This window comes from Mauremys reevesii, unplaced genomic scaffold (genome assembly GCF_016161935.1).
Source record: "Mauremys reevesii isolate NIE-2019 unplaced genomic scaffold, ASM1616193v1 Contig11, whole genome shotgun sequence".
In the NCBI taxonomy this organism is placed as follows: domain Eukaryota; kingdom Metazoa; phylum Chordata; order Testudines; family Geoemydidae; genus Mauremys; species Mauremys reevesii.
Window position 1 is genome coordinate 117,848 of NW_024100727.1, and position 16,031 is coordinate 133,878.

General features: G+C 48.6%; 1 protein-coding gene across 1 annotated transcript in view; it reads right to left on the reverse strand.

Annotated features, from left to right (window-relative positions):
- Positions 1-16,031, reverse strand: part of LOC120392689 (stonustoxin subunit alpha-like) — a 51,086-nt gene that overhangs the window by 18,303 nt on the left and 16,752 nt on the right. Inside the window, exons 2-3 of the mRNA XM_039517425.1 lie at positions 15,368-15,499; positions 6,083-8,134 (exon numbers count right to left, since the gene is read on the reverse strand). Coding sequence (XP_039373359.1) covers positions 6,083-8,134; positions 15,368-15,464 — 2,149 coding nt within the window. The 5' untranslated portion in view covers positions 15,465-15,499. The remainder of the gene's footprint in view (positions 1-6,082; positions 8,135-15,367; positions 15,500-16,031) is intronic.

A 16,031-nucleotide genomic window follows, 5' to 3' on the forward strand; every position in this document is an offset into this window, starting at 1 on the left:
TGGTTCGGTTTATAGGTTTTAGGGGGGGGGCACGGGGAAGGGGTTAGGGCTGGCAAGGGGCTCCCACTCCCTTCCCACTCCCCTTCTAAACTCCCTTGCGAAACTCCCTGTTAGCAGCCCCTGTTCGCAAAGCCTTTGCTCTTTGTCATTACCCCACGAGGTGCTCTTCTCGTAGTCGGGGATGCCGTACATACAACCTTTTCCCCCTTCACCTGCTCGGTTTCAATAAGGGCCACTATAGGGGTGCAACAAGGTTCCGTCCAAAATTGAGGTTCCCCACAAAGGGAGAGATTCAAGTTTTCACAAGGATCACCCGAATCATCTCCCGTGAGGCTCGCCACCTGGACCGAACGCACGGCCAACTGACATTTTAACTGTTCAATTTTTTTTTATGGAGAGCACACTACCGTTGTGGCATATGCTGGGCACAGATGGTCAAGTCTTTCGCGAGTCCCCGAAGGACCGGTACTTGCTTAGCCAGTGCTTCCAGGCGGGCACGTTCCACCTTTTCTGCCTGGAAGTCCTGTTCCAAGGCTTGCAACTTGTCCTGGGCATAGACATGGGTTGCAGCCTGGCTAGTGATTTGCACTTTCAGTTGTTCAATTTCCACCAGCTGTCGGGTACACACCTCTTCCCTTCTCCCCAACTTCTTTCTCTGTCCCAACATTTGGTATCACATGGCCACTGCAGTCCAAATTAATCCCACAGCTACCCCTAGGTTTTTACCCTTTAGCTTTTTATACTCGGCATACGGGTCTAACAAATCCTGCCCAGTCTGCATTTTTTTTCTGAAGCTCTACTACAGAACCCCAGGGATTATATCCCACTTTGGTGAGAGCCTTCTCCAACCGGGAGAGATCCTCAGCCCCCACTTGAAAGAGACAGCAGGGTCCCGTCCCTCTTTGTCACCCCTCCCGTGGCTCGGGCATCAGGTCCACCTGCCTCCTGTGATGCCAGCTGACCGGGCAGCCGGACTTCCATGTCCGCTCTCCCTAATGCCCGTATGTCTAGCCTTGAACCCGTTGTTGATGCCATCGCCCATGACTGCGGGACTCCCAAGTCCGCAGCTGTACCCTTCTGTTTCCTGAACATGTTGTTATAATTTATTAGTATAGCTCTTAAGATCTTTTAATTACTTGAGATTTCATGTAGCCCACACTGGCACTGGGGCCTACAATGTTCACTCCCCCTGGGCCGGAGGGAGAGATGCTAAGCCTCCCTCCATATTACTCAGTCCGATATCACCGAGGGTCCATCCATCAAAACCCTTCCTGAGCAGAGTGAGACACCCTATGTCCTCCTCTTCAACTCAGGCATGCTATGACTGGGGGTGTATGCACCTAGGATTATATGTGTGGAGCAAGACTCCCTGAGTCCTACTGCTACCTCGGACTTCTACAACTGGGAGTATACCCACCTGCACCCTATCCCCACCAAACGGGATAGAAAGAGGAATGCTAAACCTCTCTCGGGTTCTCAGATCTACTACGGCTGAGAGTGGGCAAACCTTTAATCATAAAATCCTCAACGTGTAAAACCAACAGTGCCGGACAGAGCAAACATGAAATAGCAAGGGCAAAATGGTTGGTGCGCTCTGCAGGGCTCCCCCCCCCCCACAATTCTCCACCAAAACTGTGACAGATTTCTGTTACCAATCTGTCTGAGGCATCCAGTGATCAGGCTGAGACCACAGGATTGTTTGGGGAGGAGATGACAAAACACACCAAGTGTCTAAATCAGTGGTCCCCAACATTTTTGTCTGGCGGGTGCCAAACAAAGGACTGTGGCAGTGGTCGAGCATCCGCCGAAATGCTGCCAAATTTCAGCGGTGACACCTCTCGATGACATCGTTTGTCAGCGGCAAGCGGCATCATCGAGAAGCGTCGCTGCTGAAATGCTGCTGAATTTCTGCAGCATTTCGGTGGATGCTCGATCGCTGGCCAGGACACGGGCGAACTTAGATGCCCCCACGGGCACCATGGCACCCACGGGTGCTGCGCTGGGGACCCCTGTCTAAATTTTAAAGCTTTATTAATTAAATAATAAAATAACAGCGGAGAGTGATGGATGCTCCCCACGTCACTCAGAGGAAGGAACGAAGTGTTAGTGCCCCAAGCCCTAACCCACTTTCATGCTCACACATGCTCTACTCAAGGCTGAGCAAGCCTGGGTGTAACGTAAGAAGAAGAGGGGGAAAGGTGGCCAGGAGTTCTGTCCTGGGCCCAGGTTGTCTGGGGTCCACTGTGATCTCCGGCTTGCTTTGGCTTTGGGGAGAGTTTTTAAGTCCTGGGTTCTTTTGGTGGCGTTTTTGTTTAGCAACCTCTGTTCCTGGTGATCTTTGTATCAGTTCAAACCAGGTCTTTTTGTGGCCTCCTTAGCTTTTCCAAAACACACCGGCTCCAGACACACTGGCTAGACTTTGTTTTCCTCTGCGTTAGCCTTCGCTGTCCTGTTTGTTTTGGGGCTGCCTCTGCAGGTCTGTTGTCTGTTCAGATTCATTATTTTTTCTTACAGCTGGTCGGGGTGGAATTTAGTCCCATCCCCCATCATTCTTGGCAGGCAGCTGAGAGTCAGCTGCATCCTGTGGCCTTGGGCTTGCTGGAGTCAGCGTCTTATTTTTGGGCCTAGCAGGAGCATGGAGTTAACCCGTTCTCTGCTCTCTTTCTTTTTCCCCCTCTTGGCCTCTTGCAACCTGCAAAGGAATCTTCCATTTCACACTCACACCTTTGACCATCCCCCGAAATGCCTTGCAATGCCTGCAACCGCATGAGCATACAATGCTCATCTGCCTCCCCATGGGAACCCCTGAGGGAGGGAGTCCTTGGGCCTGTGACAAGGATACTGGTCTAGATAGACCATTGGTCTGACCCAGTATAGCTATTCTTATGTTCTTATGTAGTTGCTAAAATGGCCAGGGAGAGAAATCTCAGACATAGCCTGCAGCCCAAGAAATGGGCAGCTTTAACACCTGTGGTTACAGTAACTTTAAGCATAGGAGAGAAGGCTGGTGTGTGTCTCTCCCCTCCCTCTCCTATTAGTCCCCACAACAGATAGCTCCCCCCCTCCATCGTTTCCAGCTCACCCCTCCCATTCCTGTCCATTCATCCATTAGCATTTTAGAAGCCACATGTGCACAGAGTAGTTGATCGAATGTGTGAACTTTAAGAACAGCTGTGTTTTCAGGGGGCTGGATCTCACGACTCTCCTGCTCAAAGAACCCAAATTCGGTTTCAGTGATATTGCAGGAAATTGTCATATCTGCAGAGACCTGTCTAGCCAGAGTGAAAGCTTTCCACCTACTGACCCTCTTGGCTCCTCTGTCCATATGTGCTGAGTATGATCGACTTAGTTAACAAACAATATTATTTACCTAATAATGTTCCAAATTGTGCTCCCCCAAAGAGCATGGGGTGCCGTTTACTCTCTGGGGGTTACTCTCAAGTGAGTGAGACCCTTTCGCCAGGATCAGAGCCGTGGCTTGATCCCCAGGTCTGGGCAAAACCATGTGGATAGAACATGTCAACCTCTAGAAAATCAGGGGGACAATGAGGGGGTGCTGCATCTTGTGAATCCCTTGGTCAAATGACCCCAAATTTGGATCACTCGGCCTAGCCAGCACCCCTTGAGGCACACCAAATTTCAAGGCAATCCGAGTAATCATGCTGATTTTAGAGCACTTAGAAGAATGAAACTTTTCACAGAAACCAGATTGGAACCTTAACTTGACCATACCTGGCAGTTCAATATAATTTTTACAGTGCCCAGCACAATGGGGCCCTATTAAGAACATAAGAATGGCTGTACTGGGTCAGACCAAAGGTCCATCCAGTCCAGTATCCTGTCTACCAACAGTGGCCAGTGCCAAGTTCCCCAGAGGGAGTGAACCTAACAGGCAATGATCAAGTGATCTCTCTCCTGCCATCCATCTCCATCCTCTGACAAACAGAGGCTAGGGACGCCATTCCTTACCCATCCTGGCTAATAACCATTAATGGACTTAATCTCCATGAATTTATCCAGTTCTCTTTTAAACCCTGTTATAGTCCTGGCCTTCATAACCTCCTCAGGCAAGGAGTTCCATAGGTTGACTGTGCGCTGTGTGAAGAAGAACTTCCTTTTATTTGTTTTAAACCTGCTGCCCATTAATTTCATTTGGTGGCCCCTAGTTCTTATATTATGGGAACAAGTAAATAACAAGTAAAATCACTTTCTTCACACCATTCATAATTGTATAGACCTCTATCATTTTCCCCCTTAGTCTCCTCTTTTCCAAGCTGAAAAGTCCTAGCCTCTTTAATCTCTCCTCATATGGCACCCTCTCCAAACCCCTAATCATTTTAGTTGCCCTTCTCTGAACCTTTTCTAGTGCCAGAATATCTTTTTTGAGATGAGGAGACCACATCAGTACGCAGTATCCGAGATGTGGACATACCATTGATTTATATAAGGGCAATAGGATATTCTCCATCTTATTCTCTATCCCCTTTTAAATGATTCCTAACATCCTGTTTGCTTTTTGACTGCCGCTGCACACTGAGTAGACGTCTTCAGAGAACTATCCATGATGACTCCAAGATCTTTTTCCTGATTAATTGTAGCTAAATTAGCCCCCATCATATTGTATGTATAGATGGGGTTATTTTTTCCAATGTGCATTACTTTACATTTATCCACATTAAATTTAATTTGCCATTTTGTCGCCCAATCACTTAGTTTTGTCAGATCTTTTTGAGGTTCTTCATGGATTTTTGGTCTTAACTATCTTGAGCAGTTTAGTATCATCTGCAAACCTTGCCACCTCACTGTTTACCCCTTTCTCCAGATCATTTATGAATAAGTTGAATAGGATTGGTCCTAGGACTGACCCTTGGGGAACACCACTAGTTACCCCTCTCCATTCTGAAAATTTACCATTTATTCCTACCCTTTGGGGGGAGGAACAGCTCAGTGGTTTGAGCATTGGCCTACTAAACCCAAGGTTGTGAGTTCAATCCTCAAGGAGCCCATTTAGGAAACTGGGGTAAAAATCTGTCCAGAGATTGGACTAGATGACCTTCCAATCCTGATATTCTATGATTCCCTGTCTTTTAACCAGTTCATAGCCATGAAAGGACCTTCCCTTTTATCCCATGACAACTTAATTTACATAACAGCCTTTGGTGAGGGATCTTGTCAAAGGCTTTCTGGAAATCTAAGTACACTATGTCCACTGGATCCCCCTCTTCCACATGTTTGTTGACCCCTTCAAAGAACTCTAATAGATTAGTAAGACACAATTTCCCTTTACAGAAACCATGTTGACTTTTGCCCAACAATTTATGTTCTTCTATGTGTCTGACAATTTTATTCTTTACTGTTGTTTCAACTAATTTGCCCGGTATTCACGTTAGACTTACCGGTCTGTAATTGCCGGGATCACCTCTAGAGTCCTTTTTAAATATTGGCGTTACATTGGCTAACTTCCAGTCATTGGGTACAGAAGCTGATTTAAAGGACAGATTACAAACCCTAATTAATAGTTCCACAATTTCACATTTGAGTTCTTTCAGAACTCTTGGGTGAATGCCATCTGGTCCCGGTGACTTGTTAATGTTGAGTTTATCAATTAATTCCAAAACCTCCTCCAGTGACACCTCAGTCTGTGACAATTCCTCAGATTTGTCACCTACAAAAGCCTGTTGCTGGGTTTGGCCCATTATTGGACCCAGTGGTTGGGTTCTGTATGCATTACAACAAATCAGTTATTAAATAGCAATAAATTGTTTGCAAAAAGAACAGGAGTACTTGTGGCATCTTAGAGACTAACAAATTTATTTGAGCATAAAGAAGTGGGCTGTAGCCCACGAAAGCTTATGCTGAAATAAATTTGTTAGTCTCTAAGGTGCCACAAGTACTCCTGTTCTTTTTGCAGATACAGACTAACACGGCTGCTACTCTGAAACCAATAAATTGTTTGATTCTCAAGTCATTTGTACATTATGAGCCTGAGATGGCTCAGTATTCTTCCAATGACAGTTTTACCGAAACAAGTGCCTCAGAGTTCTGTGTGTTGGGGGGAATGCAAATATATTTAAATGGTTACCCTTTAGCGTTGAGAGGCAAATCTCTTCACTTGGGTCACTCACAGCCCCATCCGCGCACACAGCCGACACCCGGAATCTGTAGGGCGTCTCAGGACGCAGTTCATCAATGGTACAGAACTCAGTTCTCTTTCCTGTCCTTTGTTCCAGCCATTTCTCTTTTCCCTCGTGACTCGTATCTCCTGCCTCCTCTTTATATTCCACCTGATACTCGCTTATACTGACTCCATCTCCAATGACACTTGGACTCTGCCAGGTGAGAGTGATGGCTGATGGATCTACAGTAGCTGTTACAGGCTTCCCAGGAGGGCTGGTCGGGGGAAGGGTCTTCACAGGATCACTCACGTTGCTGCTCTCGCTGAGCCCTGGTTTGCTCACTGCAGCGTATCGGAACTGGTACTCGGTGTTTGCACGGAGCCCTGTTACTGTGAATGTCTCTTGTGTGTTATTTACAGTCACAGCCGCCCAGTTCTCCTGCCCTACAAGTCTGTACTCTGCCTGATAGCCAGATATCTCAGCCCTGCCATAGGCTGCTGGGTTAAACGTGAGCTGCACACGGTCATGTTTGATTCCATCAATCAGGGCTGGAAGAGGCTTTGATGGAGGCTCGAAGTCGGTGCTGACCAGCTCTCCATCCTCATACAGGTAAATGGCAGTGCCTGGATTGTCCTTGTCTGGAACAGAGGCCACAATGAACCGAGTCTTCCCATTAGATTTGTTGACACTGGCAAAATTTGAAAGGGACTTCACAGATTTTCGAGCTTTTTTATACATTTCTTTTTCCTCAAACCACACTTTGGATTTTAGTTTCTCAGCGACAGAACTGGCTAAGGCAGGATCATGAGTTTCTTCCATAGACTGGGTCTGAAGCCATTGTTTTAAATCTGATAAATATGGCTCCTCTTCATTTAATGAGGTGAATGTAAATGAGACGATGAAATCAAGCCCAGTGTCGAGTATGATTTCATCTAGTGCACTCTGAGAGGACACCACTTCTACATCCATTAGGGCCCTAAGGTAGGAATTCACATAATTCATCTCTCGCTCCTTTGTATCCAGAAATTCATTGAGTTTCTGAGTGTTGAACGGTGACTGTTTTTTACGAGATAAAATGTCCACCAGGGCCCCTTCCTCTTTTCCACCTCCACGGATGGAGGGTAAGATACTTGCTAGCTGTTTCTGGAAAGTCTCTCTGTGTTGTTTACACAGATCCTTAAATTGCTGGATTTTGCTCCTGATTTCAGGGAACTTTGTGGCATTTGATTTCTTCACTGCATCATTACATCGCATGTCTAATTCTGTCAGTTGCTCTAGAGCAGTTTGAACATCAAAGATGAGTTCTGTGCTGATCTCACGCACCAGCTGAGCAGCTTTGGACTCCAGCTTGGTCAGCGGGTACAGCCAGACTCTCACGGGTACGGCCTTCTCCCCGCTGTCACCCAACAGCTTTGGGAGGGTGGAATAAATTTTCATGGCATCTTGGTAAGTAGCTGGATTGTTCTCAAGAGCAAAATCACCATAAAACTTACAACTAAGTTTTTCAGCTTGTGCTTTTTCCGTGTCATCCATTTTGAGAGCTCCTTCCCCTTCGATGGAAACCTGGGGTATCTTTTTAATGATAACATGGAGGTTTCCGTGTATGTCTTGTACGTTCTCCGATGAAGAAATGTCCCGATCGAAGACAAAAACAGCTTGCGCCCCGTACAGCACAGCCGTGACCACGTGGGTGGCCGTGCCTTGGTCAAACACATCAGGGTAAGAGATATTAGGGAGCCCTAACCGGCTCATACTCAGCTGCTTAAACTGTGTTGTAGTTGAGTACCGGAGAGAAACACGGGCTTGATGTTTTGATGTCTTGGTATCACTTAAATATTCTGCGGATCCATTCACCTCCACCAGGCCAGACAGGAAACTGGCCTTCAGCGATGCTGTGACATTGAGGGCAGATGCCTTGTCGTCAGTGGTGTCAGATGCAATAATCTGATAGTCAGTCTTGGGCTGTGGTTCTGCATCTACATGATTTCGAAGTGTCTCCAGGTCCCATAAAGTGATGCCTAGAATAGTACAGACAGACACATGGTAAATGGCAGAGAGGGTAAGAAACCTTTCTGTTCTGTAACTGCAAGACATTGTCTAAAATTAAAATAAGAGCTGGATGTGCCTGAACAAAGTGTCTGATCTGGTAACACGCTTCACTTCTTGTGTCTGTGTGTGAGACGAAAAATAGATTAACATATGTTTAAAAGTCTAACATAAACACACAACCCTGACTCTGCAAAGGTATGATTAAAATGACATTTTTATTGTAGCCTGCTGCACTTAGAGCAGTTTCAGCAGCTGATAATGAGACTGTTACACGTATGTGCTCTTATTATCCATGTGGATCCCAAAGCATGTAACAGATTGGACTAGCTCCTTCTCCAGTTCAATAGCTATACTCTTAATTAAAAAAAAAACAAAAAAACCTTTTACATTAGGAAAGTGAAGGTTACAAAGCCAAGCAGTCAAAAGTAAGGAAATGTCTTAATTAAGGTTTCCACCCAGCCTTAATTGAGCCACCTTGTGTGTGTGCATTCTGGCACAGTCTTTAATTACGTGATCAAACAGTGTCTTTTCCACAGAACTCCTCGTTCAGTGCACAGCTGGAATGGTTCTTACCGGAATGGTGATGTCCAATATTTCTTTGTATACCACACATTCAATGTGCGGCCAGGCCTCATTCACTGTCACCATTCAAAGCCTGCACTGAATACAGAATTGTTAATTTCTCCTGGGTGACCATCACCATAAGTGTGTCATGGGGCCAGCACGTCCCGTCCACCCTTGGCCTCGGGGTGGAGTGGCCTAGTGTCTGAAGTCAGTGTGACAGCCCTTTGCTCGCAGGGATGTGCAGCCTAAGGGCTGGAGTTAATATGGCCTAATGGCCAGTGGGGAAAGTGGGTCACCACCTAGGGGTTGATGGCAGCCGGGGTAGAAGGACCCCGGCCCTCCCTAATCCACTGGGTCCCTGCCCAGGGCCCTGTCAGTGGCGAGTGTATTCGCCACTGAGTCAGCAGGGATCCGGCTGAAACCCACGGATGTCACTTTGCTCTATGGCTGGTCCCCCTGACCTACTTTCTGCCCTGTCTCTTCGTGTGGTGGTCTGGGTGTCTCTGGGGCCTCTGGATTCCTCCAGGGACTGTTCCAGGGACTGTTCCAGGGACTCCGACCTCTCTTGGGCACCCTCTGGCAGCCTGGAGTCTGCCTGGTCTCGGTGAGTTTGGCTTCTGCAATCTGGCAATGTGGCAGCTCCCAGGCTGGAGCCAGCAACATGCATCCTCCCTCTTCAGGACGGAGCTGAATTGCTCCCTTTTGTGCCTGGGTTCCAGCCAGAGCAGGCCCAGCAGGGCCAAGGGGGGCTGGTCTCCTCAGCCCACAGAGTGGGATTAACCCCTGCTGAACCAGTGTGGGCCACAACACTCATACACTTTTCTTCACAACACCCCTGGGAGGCAGAGAGGTGTTTATATTCCTATCTTACAGAGGAGGAACTGAGGCACAGAGAGTAAGGCCAAAATTTTTTAAAACATCCACTAATTTGGATGCCCAACTTGAGAACCCCAGAGCCTGATTATTTTCAGAGCTTTTAGCAGGTTTATAGCACTTTACATGTTCAAGTGCAGCTCCCAGTGACTCCAGTTGCAGCTGTGAGTGCTCAGCACTTCTGCAAATCTGACCAGCCACAGAGGGGAAGAGGGGCACATCTTCCAGCGGGATTTGCAGCTATTTGCCATCAGCAAAGAAACATAGGGCCAAATTTTTAAAGGTATTTAAAGATGCATAAAGGGACACAAAGGTGCCTAGTGGGATTCTCAGAAGCCTGGTTCGTCCTTTTAAAAATCTGGCCCCTGGAGCCTGTGTCCAGGGATCAAACATAAAGAGGGAGAGAGCCAAGATAGCGCAACCTTCAGGCTCTGTTCAGCCCTCGACATTTACTGTGCTTTCCCCACAAGCTCCCTGAAGGTCGGGTTCTCGAAGTTCCTGTACATCCTCGCGCTGTAGCGCCCCCCAGTGGGAAGCTATCTGCCATAACACTCGGGGGTAAGGACACTGGAGACTCGGGGCCCTTCCACCTCTCTCCCCCACAGGGCTGACCCCTGCTACCCTGGTCCCTGTCTTGTGCCCTGTCTGCCGTCTGCCCCGTGACAGTGCCCCCCGCCCCCCACAGCTCCTGGTTCCTTTCCTTTCCCCTTCTGGGTCACGTCTCAGTCTCCTCCTGGCTCTGCCTGACCTGCCCCGCTTGGCTTCTGGCTCATTCTGCCATCTCCATGCTCCATTCTCATTACTGTTCTGATGCTGATTTTCGGTGGGATCTGGATAAATTACGTAACCTCTCAAAGTCACTTGGTCCGGCTGTGATGCTGGGATGACATTTACTTGTTCATAGGGCTCTTTGAGACCTAACTTAATAACATTTCTATAGTGCCAAGTATTGTTAAAATGATATAGCAGGGGTAGGACAGAACGTGGGGTCCTGGCTACCAGGCACATGCTTAGTTCACCCAGCTCCACTTGCTACACAAGGATGTTACTGACTTTCTAAGGCCTGTAGCTGTGCTGTGTGCACCTTATGGCCTCTGCTGCGTTTCTAGTGACTTCATCAACCACATTCAAGCCCCAATCCCAGGCCTGAAAGTTAGAAGGACCAAGGCAGTTCCACCGCACAGGAACCGCAGCCCACAGAGACAAGTTTCTGTGGAAGGAGGCCAATGGCTTCTCTAGCTGAACGGTTGGAGGTGTATTTAGATAAGGGGGAGGGGGTAAGAAATCAGGCCTGTCATGGAAAGTTAGCTTCACCCTGACTATGCTACTGGGCCATATTCTGCTCTTGCTCACCCCAGTGCAAACTGAAGTCACTAGAATTATTCCTGATTGAAACCAATGAACTGGAAAACAGAGTTTGACACGACTGTCTCTCCACAGCACTTCACGTGACCTTAGCCAGAAAGCCAGAAATTACACAATGAGCAGAAATTAATTCCTGGCAAAGGGGAAACCTCCTTTTGCACGGCCTTTACAATGCTGCTCTATTAGTGCAAATACCCTGCGAGTGCAGCACATGTTTGTTCTGCATTTCAGTCGGGGCCCTGAGCAAAGCACATGCTGTGTGCGCACTAAGGGAGGAGTTTGCTCTCTGGCCGGGCTCGTTCTGTGCACTGGCTGAAACTCAGTGGTTAGGGAACAGTCCTAAGTGTCAAGCTGAACTCTTGGGTCCATGTGGAGTGGGAGCCGCCCAGGGGCTGTGACTGCAGTTCCACGTGGAAGTAGAGATGCTGAATGTTTGCTCATCCGCACTAGTGACCCCTGTCGTGCCAAAGGGAGCTCTGCTAACGTCTCGGCCTGCGAGGAACTGGGGAGGAAGCCGGCACATGGCCTGGCATAGGGCAGAGCCAGCGCCCCAGCTGGAGGTTCCAGGGTGCACGTCGGGTGGGAGAGCTCCTCAGGGGACAGGGGGCTGGAGAAGAGTGAGGGGGAAAGTGGCAGCCTAGTATCAGAGTCAAACACGTGCTGACTTTAGTCAAACACAAGTTCCTGGGCTCAATACAGGGGTAATGAGGTGAAATTTACTAGCCTGTGATATCATAGAATCATAGAATATCCGGGTTGGAAGAGACCTCAGGAGGTATCTAGTCCAACCCCCTGCTCAAAGCAGGACCAAACCCAACTAAATCATCCCAGCCAGGGCTTTGTCAAGCCTGACCTTAAAAACCTCTAAGGAAGGAGATGCCACCACCTCCCTAGGTAACCCATTCCAGTGCTTCACCATCCTCCTAGTGAAATAGTGTTTCCTAATATCCAACCTAAACCTCCCCCTCTGCAACTTGAGACTCCTTGTTCTGTCATCTGCCACCACTGAAAACAGCCGAGCTCCATCCTCTTTGGAACCCCCCTTCAGGTAGCTGAAAGCAGCTATCAAATCCCCCCCCCCCTCATTCTTCTCTTCTGCAGCTTAAACAGTTCCAGTTTCCTCAGCCTCTCCTCATAAGTCATGTGCTCCATGTTTAGACTTTATTGGTTGGTGGGTGGAGATGTAAGAGAGCAGTCACCTTGAGAAAAAATCAGGAGAAAATAAATCTTCCCAGCTGGGAAGTTTCATGTAATTAGGAACATGAGATGTTGTTAATGCTAATTCCCCACTCAAGCACTTTCAGTGCAGAAGGTGGGGGCCCACAAAGACTTTTGAAAAAATAATACTGGCCACTCCAGGCCTGTAGTAAACTCCCAAGGTTACAGATCCCCCTGGCCTTGGGGCATAGTGCTGCCACCACCCAAATGCAAAAACCCTTTTGAAAGCCTAGGAAGCTGCACTTGGGAATTCCTTCCTGTAGGGCAGCTGTTCTCAACCCGGGGTCCAGGCCCCCCTATGGGGCCTCGAGCAGGTTTCAGGGGGGCCTCCAAGCAGGGCCAGCATTACTAGGGCTCAGGGTAGAAAGCTGAACCCCACCACATGGGGCTGAAGCCCAGGGCCCTGATCCCCACCACCCAGGGCTGAAGCCTGAGCAGTGTAGCTGCACGGTGTTAGGCCTGAATGAAAATATAGCAGGCAAAACAGTTATGCCAACCTGACTGAAGTCAGGCTTACAGAGGTTTCTGGGTAATCCCAGAGTGGAAAAGTACTGAGAAGCAGCATTGTTTTACAGAGCCCTGGAAAACGTGAGATAAGCCTGAGATAAGCCAGGGATTGCATTCCTGGCATACCATTAGCTGTGCTAAGGACAGTGTTTGAAGAACTGATAAGAAACTCTAGCATCCCACGGTTCAGATTCTAACTCTTTGGGTGAGTTATAGGTTTGTTTAAAACTCCCCTGTATTTCTAACTTTTGGGTGTTGTTAAGATATAATTAATAATTTAAAGTTGTAGACATAAAGTCTAGGCATGTGTGTATATTAAAAGTGTCTAGTTTTAAGTTGTTAAACAAAGGGGGGTGGGTTTTGCTCAAGTGAGTGATGTATGACGTAATAAAACTGTCTATATAGGCTAATACTAAGATGTAAACTCCTGGCTGGTTCTCACTGGAGACGAGCTGCCCTTTATTGATGCGTGCACTTGTCAATAAAGGGCTTTTGATCGGACCTTGCTGGTGTTGCCTGTCTCTCTGTGAACAGACAACGAATTTCGCTGTCGGGGTTAAAGTCCCCAACAACGGGACCCCCTGTGGCATGGGGCCCTGGGCAATTGCTCTGCTTGCTACCCCCTAACGCCCGCCCTGGCTTTTGTGTGCAGAAAACTGGTTGTTGTGGCACAGGTGGGCCAGGGAGTTTTTATAGCGTGTTGGGGGGGTCTCCAAAAGAGAAAGGTTGGGAACTGCTGCTGTAGGACACCCTCAAGCTCTTTCACCCTCCTCCGGGGCAGAGCCGAGAGAGAAAAGAGAAAAAGAAATCAGCTGTTGCCACCAGCTGAACCTGGAACGCTTTGTCCCTCTTAGAAGCTAACGGAGTAACATGCGCACAGGCCTCTTTACCGCTTAAGATACAGGAATCCAATCGTGTTCTTCAAAAGGGTAATTTTTATTTAAAAAAAAGAAAGCCAGCTCATCTGGGAAATCAGGCTGTTGCTAGATTTTAAAGAGCAACTGAAAAGGGTTAAACACCAGAAATGGCTCCCTGGGGGTCCAGCGTACAAAAGAAAAGAAAAGCACCTGTGTTCAGCACAGAGAAATCCTCAAGCCCCAAATAAAGAGATAAACCTGATCCCATCTAGCTAAACATTCCCTGTGCTACTTACAGATCTGTAGTTCCAAATGAATAATTCTAGGTATGAATAATGAGGAATTTTCATACCTGGCCCAAGCTCCTTGTAGCAGACCTGCTGGCTCTGGCTCTCCAGCTCAGAGAACACAGACCCAGAAGGGAAGGTTTTTTTCCAATTTTAAAAGTTTCAAGTCTTTCCGCTGGCTCTTTTGGCCAGGTGCCAACTCAGTTCCTTCTACCTAAGCATTTCAGTGAGATTCTTAATCCCTTACAGGCAAAGCAAGTAGAATCCCACTGCTAAGAAGGATTTTTATAGCTAACTGACTGGCTGGTGTCCATAAAAGAGTGCTCTCCCACCCCCCACTCCCTGCCATTTACCAGATGTTTTAGTTCTACCAGACCTAGAACAGAGGTTCTCACACTGGGGGGCATGAGAAGCTTTAGGAGAAAAAGCCTCACTGGCCACATTTTACCCACAGCAACGAATAATGAGCAACGCCGATTCCTCCAGACATATCAGGTTCTCAGAAAGCGCTGTGCATTTGACTCTTGATCAGTGGTCACTAACCTGCCTGAGCCCCGCTGCACCGCCAGCATGGAGCTGCCTGTGGTAAGCATCTCCCAGCCAAAGACTGAACCTCACACTCCCTCCTGCACCCCAACCCCCTGCCCCGGTCCCAAACTCCCTCCCAGAGCCTGCACCTGACACTCTCTCCTGCATCCCCAAACGGTCCCAGCTTGGAGCCCCTCCTGCACCCAAACTCCCTCCCAGACCCTGCACCCCTCACTCCTGCTCCCCAACCTTCTGCCCCAGGCTCAGCCTGGAGTGCTCCCCCGACCACTCCAAACCCCTCGGCCCCAGCCCAGAGTCTGCACCCCAGCCCTTTGGGAGAGCGAGCGACGGAGGGAGGGGGGAATGGAGTGAGTGGGGCGGGGCCTCGGGGAAGGGGCGGGGTCTCTGGGAAGGGGCGGGGTAGATCCTGGGTTGATCTTACATTCTGGATGGTGCTGTGTATTTGACTCTAGGTGGTGCTGTGCATTCTGATGGATTTCTGGGAAGCTGCAAAGCATTATACGAGGTCTCTGCCATCTGTACATTATCCCGCTTGCTACGAGGCGGGGGCGGGGTGCACATTTGATTGTAAGCACGTATCACAGTCGCAGGTTTGCTTTTGCTCTTATTACAATGGATCGTTGGCTCTGTTTGAATCAAGGCCTCACTGTTTGTAATCTGCAGTGAGAGCTGCATGTTGATTTTCTTTTACTGGTGTATGTACTTGTGTGGTGGGAGCTGGGGGAGGGTAAACTATGACAGACACAAAGAAGGGGAGAACCACTGACCTAGAACGAATGGCAGCAGGTCTCCCAATGCAGGTACCTCCTGCCCCATCCAGTTACTACAGCCTGGACCCTGGGGAATGTGAAGGGCCATTTCCATAATACCCGTAACCAGGCCACTCACAGCGCACTTGGCTCATTCTCAGGTATGAAGGGATTCGCATTGTGACCCTTCCCTCCTCTCACTCTTGAATTCAGGGCTACAGCTGGGGAATTACCTGGGATGAGAGAGTCACTGCGGCAGTCGTACAGCATCCCCAGCTGGAACGGGCGGCCCAGAGCCGGCATCACAATGGTGTCAGCTGACCCGGCCATGGTTTAACGTCCAAACTCTTTCCTCTGTGTCTCACCTGCAAGAAATAACTTGTGTTACACTGACGTCCTCCAGGGGGCAGATTCAAACACCTCCTCGGCTGTGGACTTCACACCTCTCCGACCAGGTGAGTTTGGTTCATCACACTGGAAGTGTGAGTTTGTGAGCATGGTTCTGTGTCGCTTCCTGACACACACTCAGGTGCAATGTACTGAGGTCCCAGAAACCGATTCCCAACGGTAACTAGTCCATGCAGGAGCCTGGCAAAAGGGCTAGTTTCACGCTTCTGTGCATCATTTTTGATTCTATTGACATGACTGGGGGAGTTCAGTGATCTCACTGTCTAGTGTAAACACAGAGCACTGAGCACCAGTGAAGGGAAGTTGTTGGTGAGCTCAGCCAGGGCAGGGTTGCTGGAAGAAGTGGGTTTAAAGGAGAAAGCTGAAGGGGGAGAGAAGGAGATGGTTGGACAGGATAAGGCAGACTAGGGTAGGAGACCCTGGCCTGACTCTCCACTGCTTTACATCTGGTGTCATCACTGATACCCCTATAAAATGAGTATGAAATGC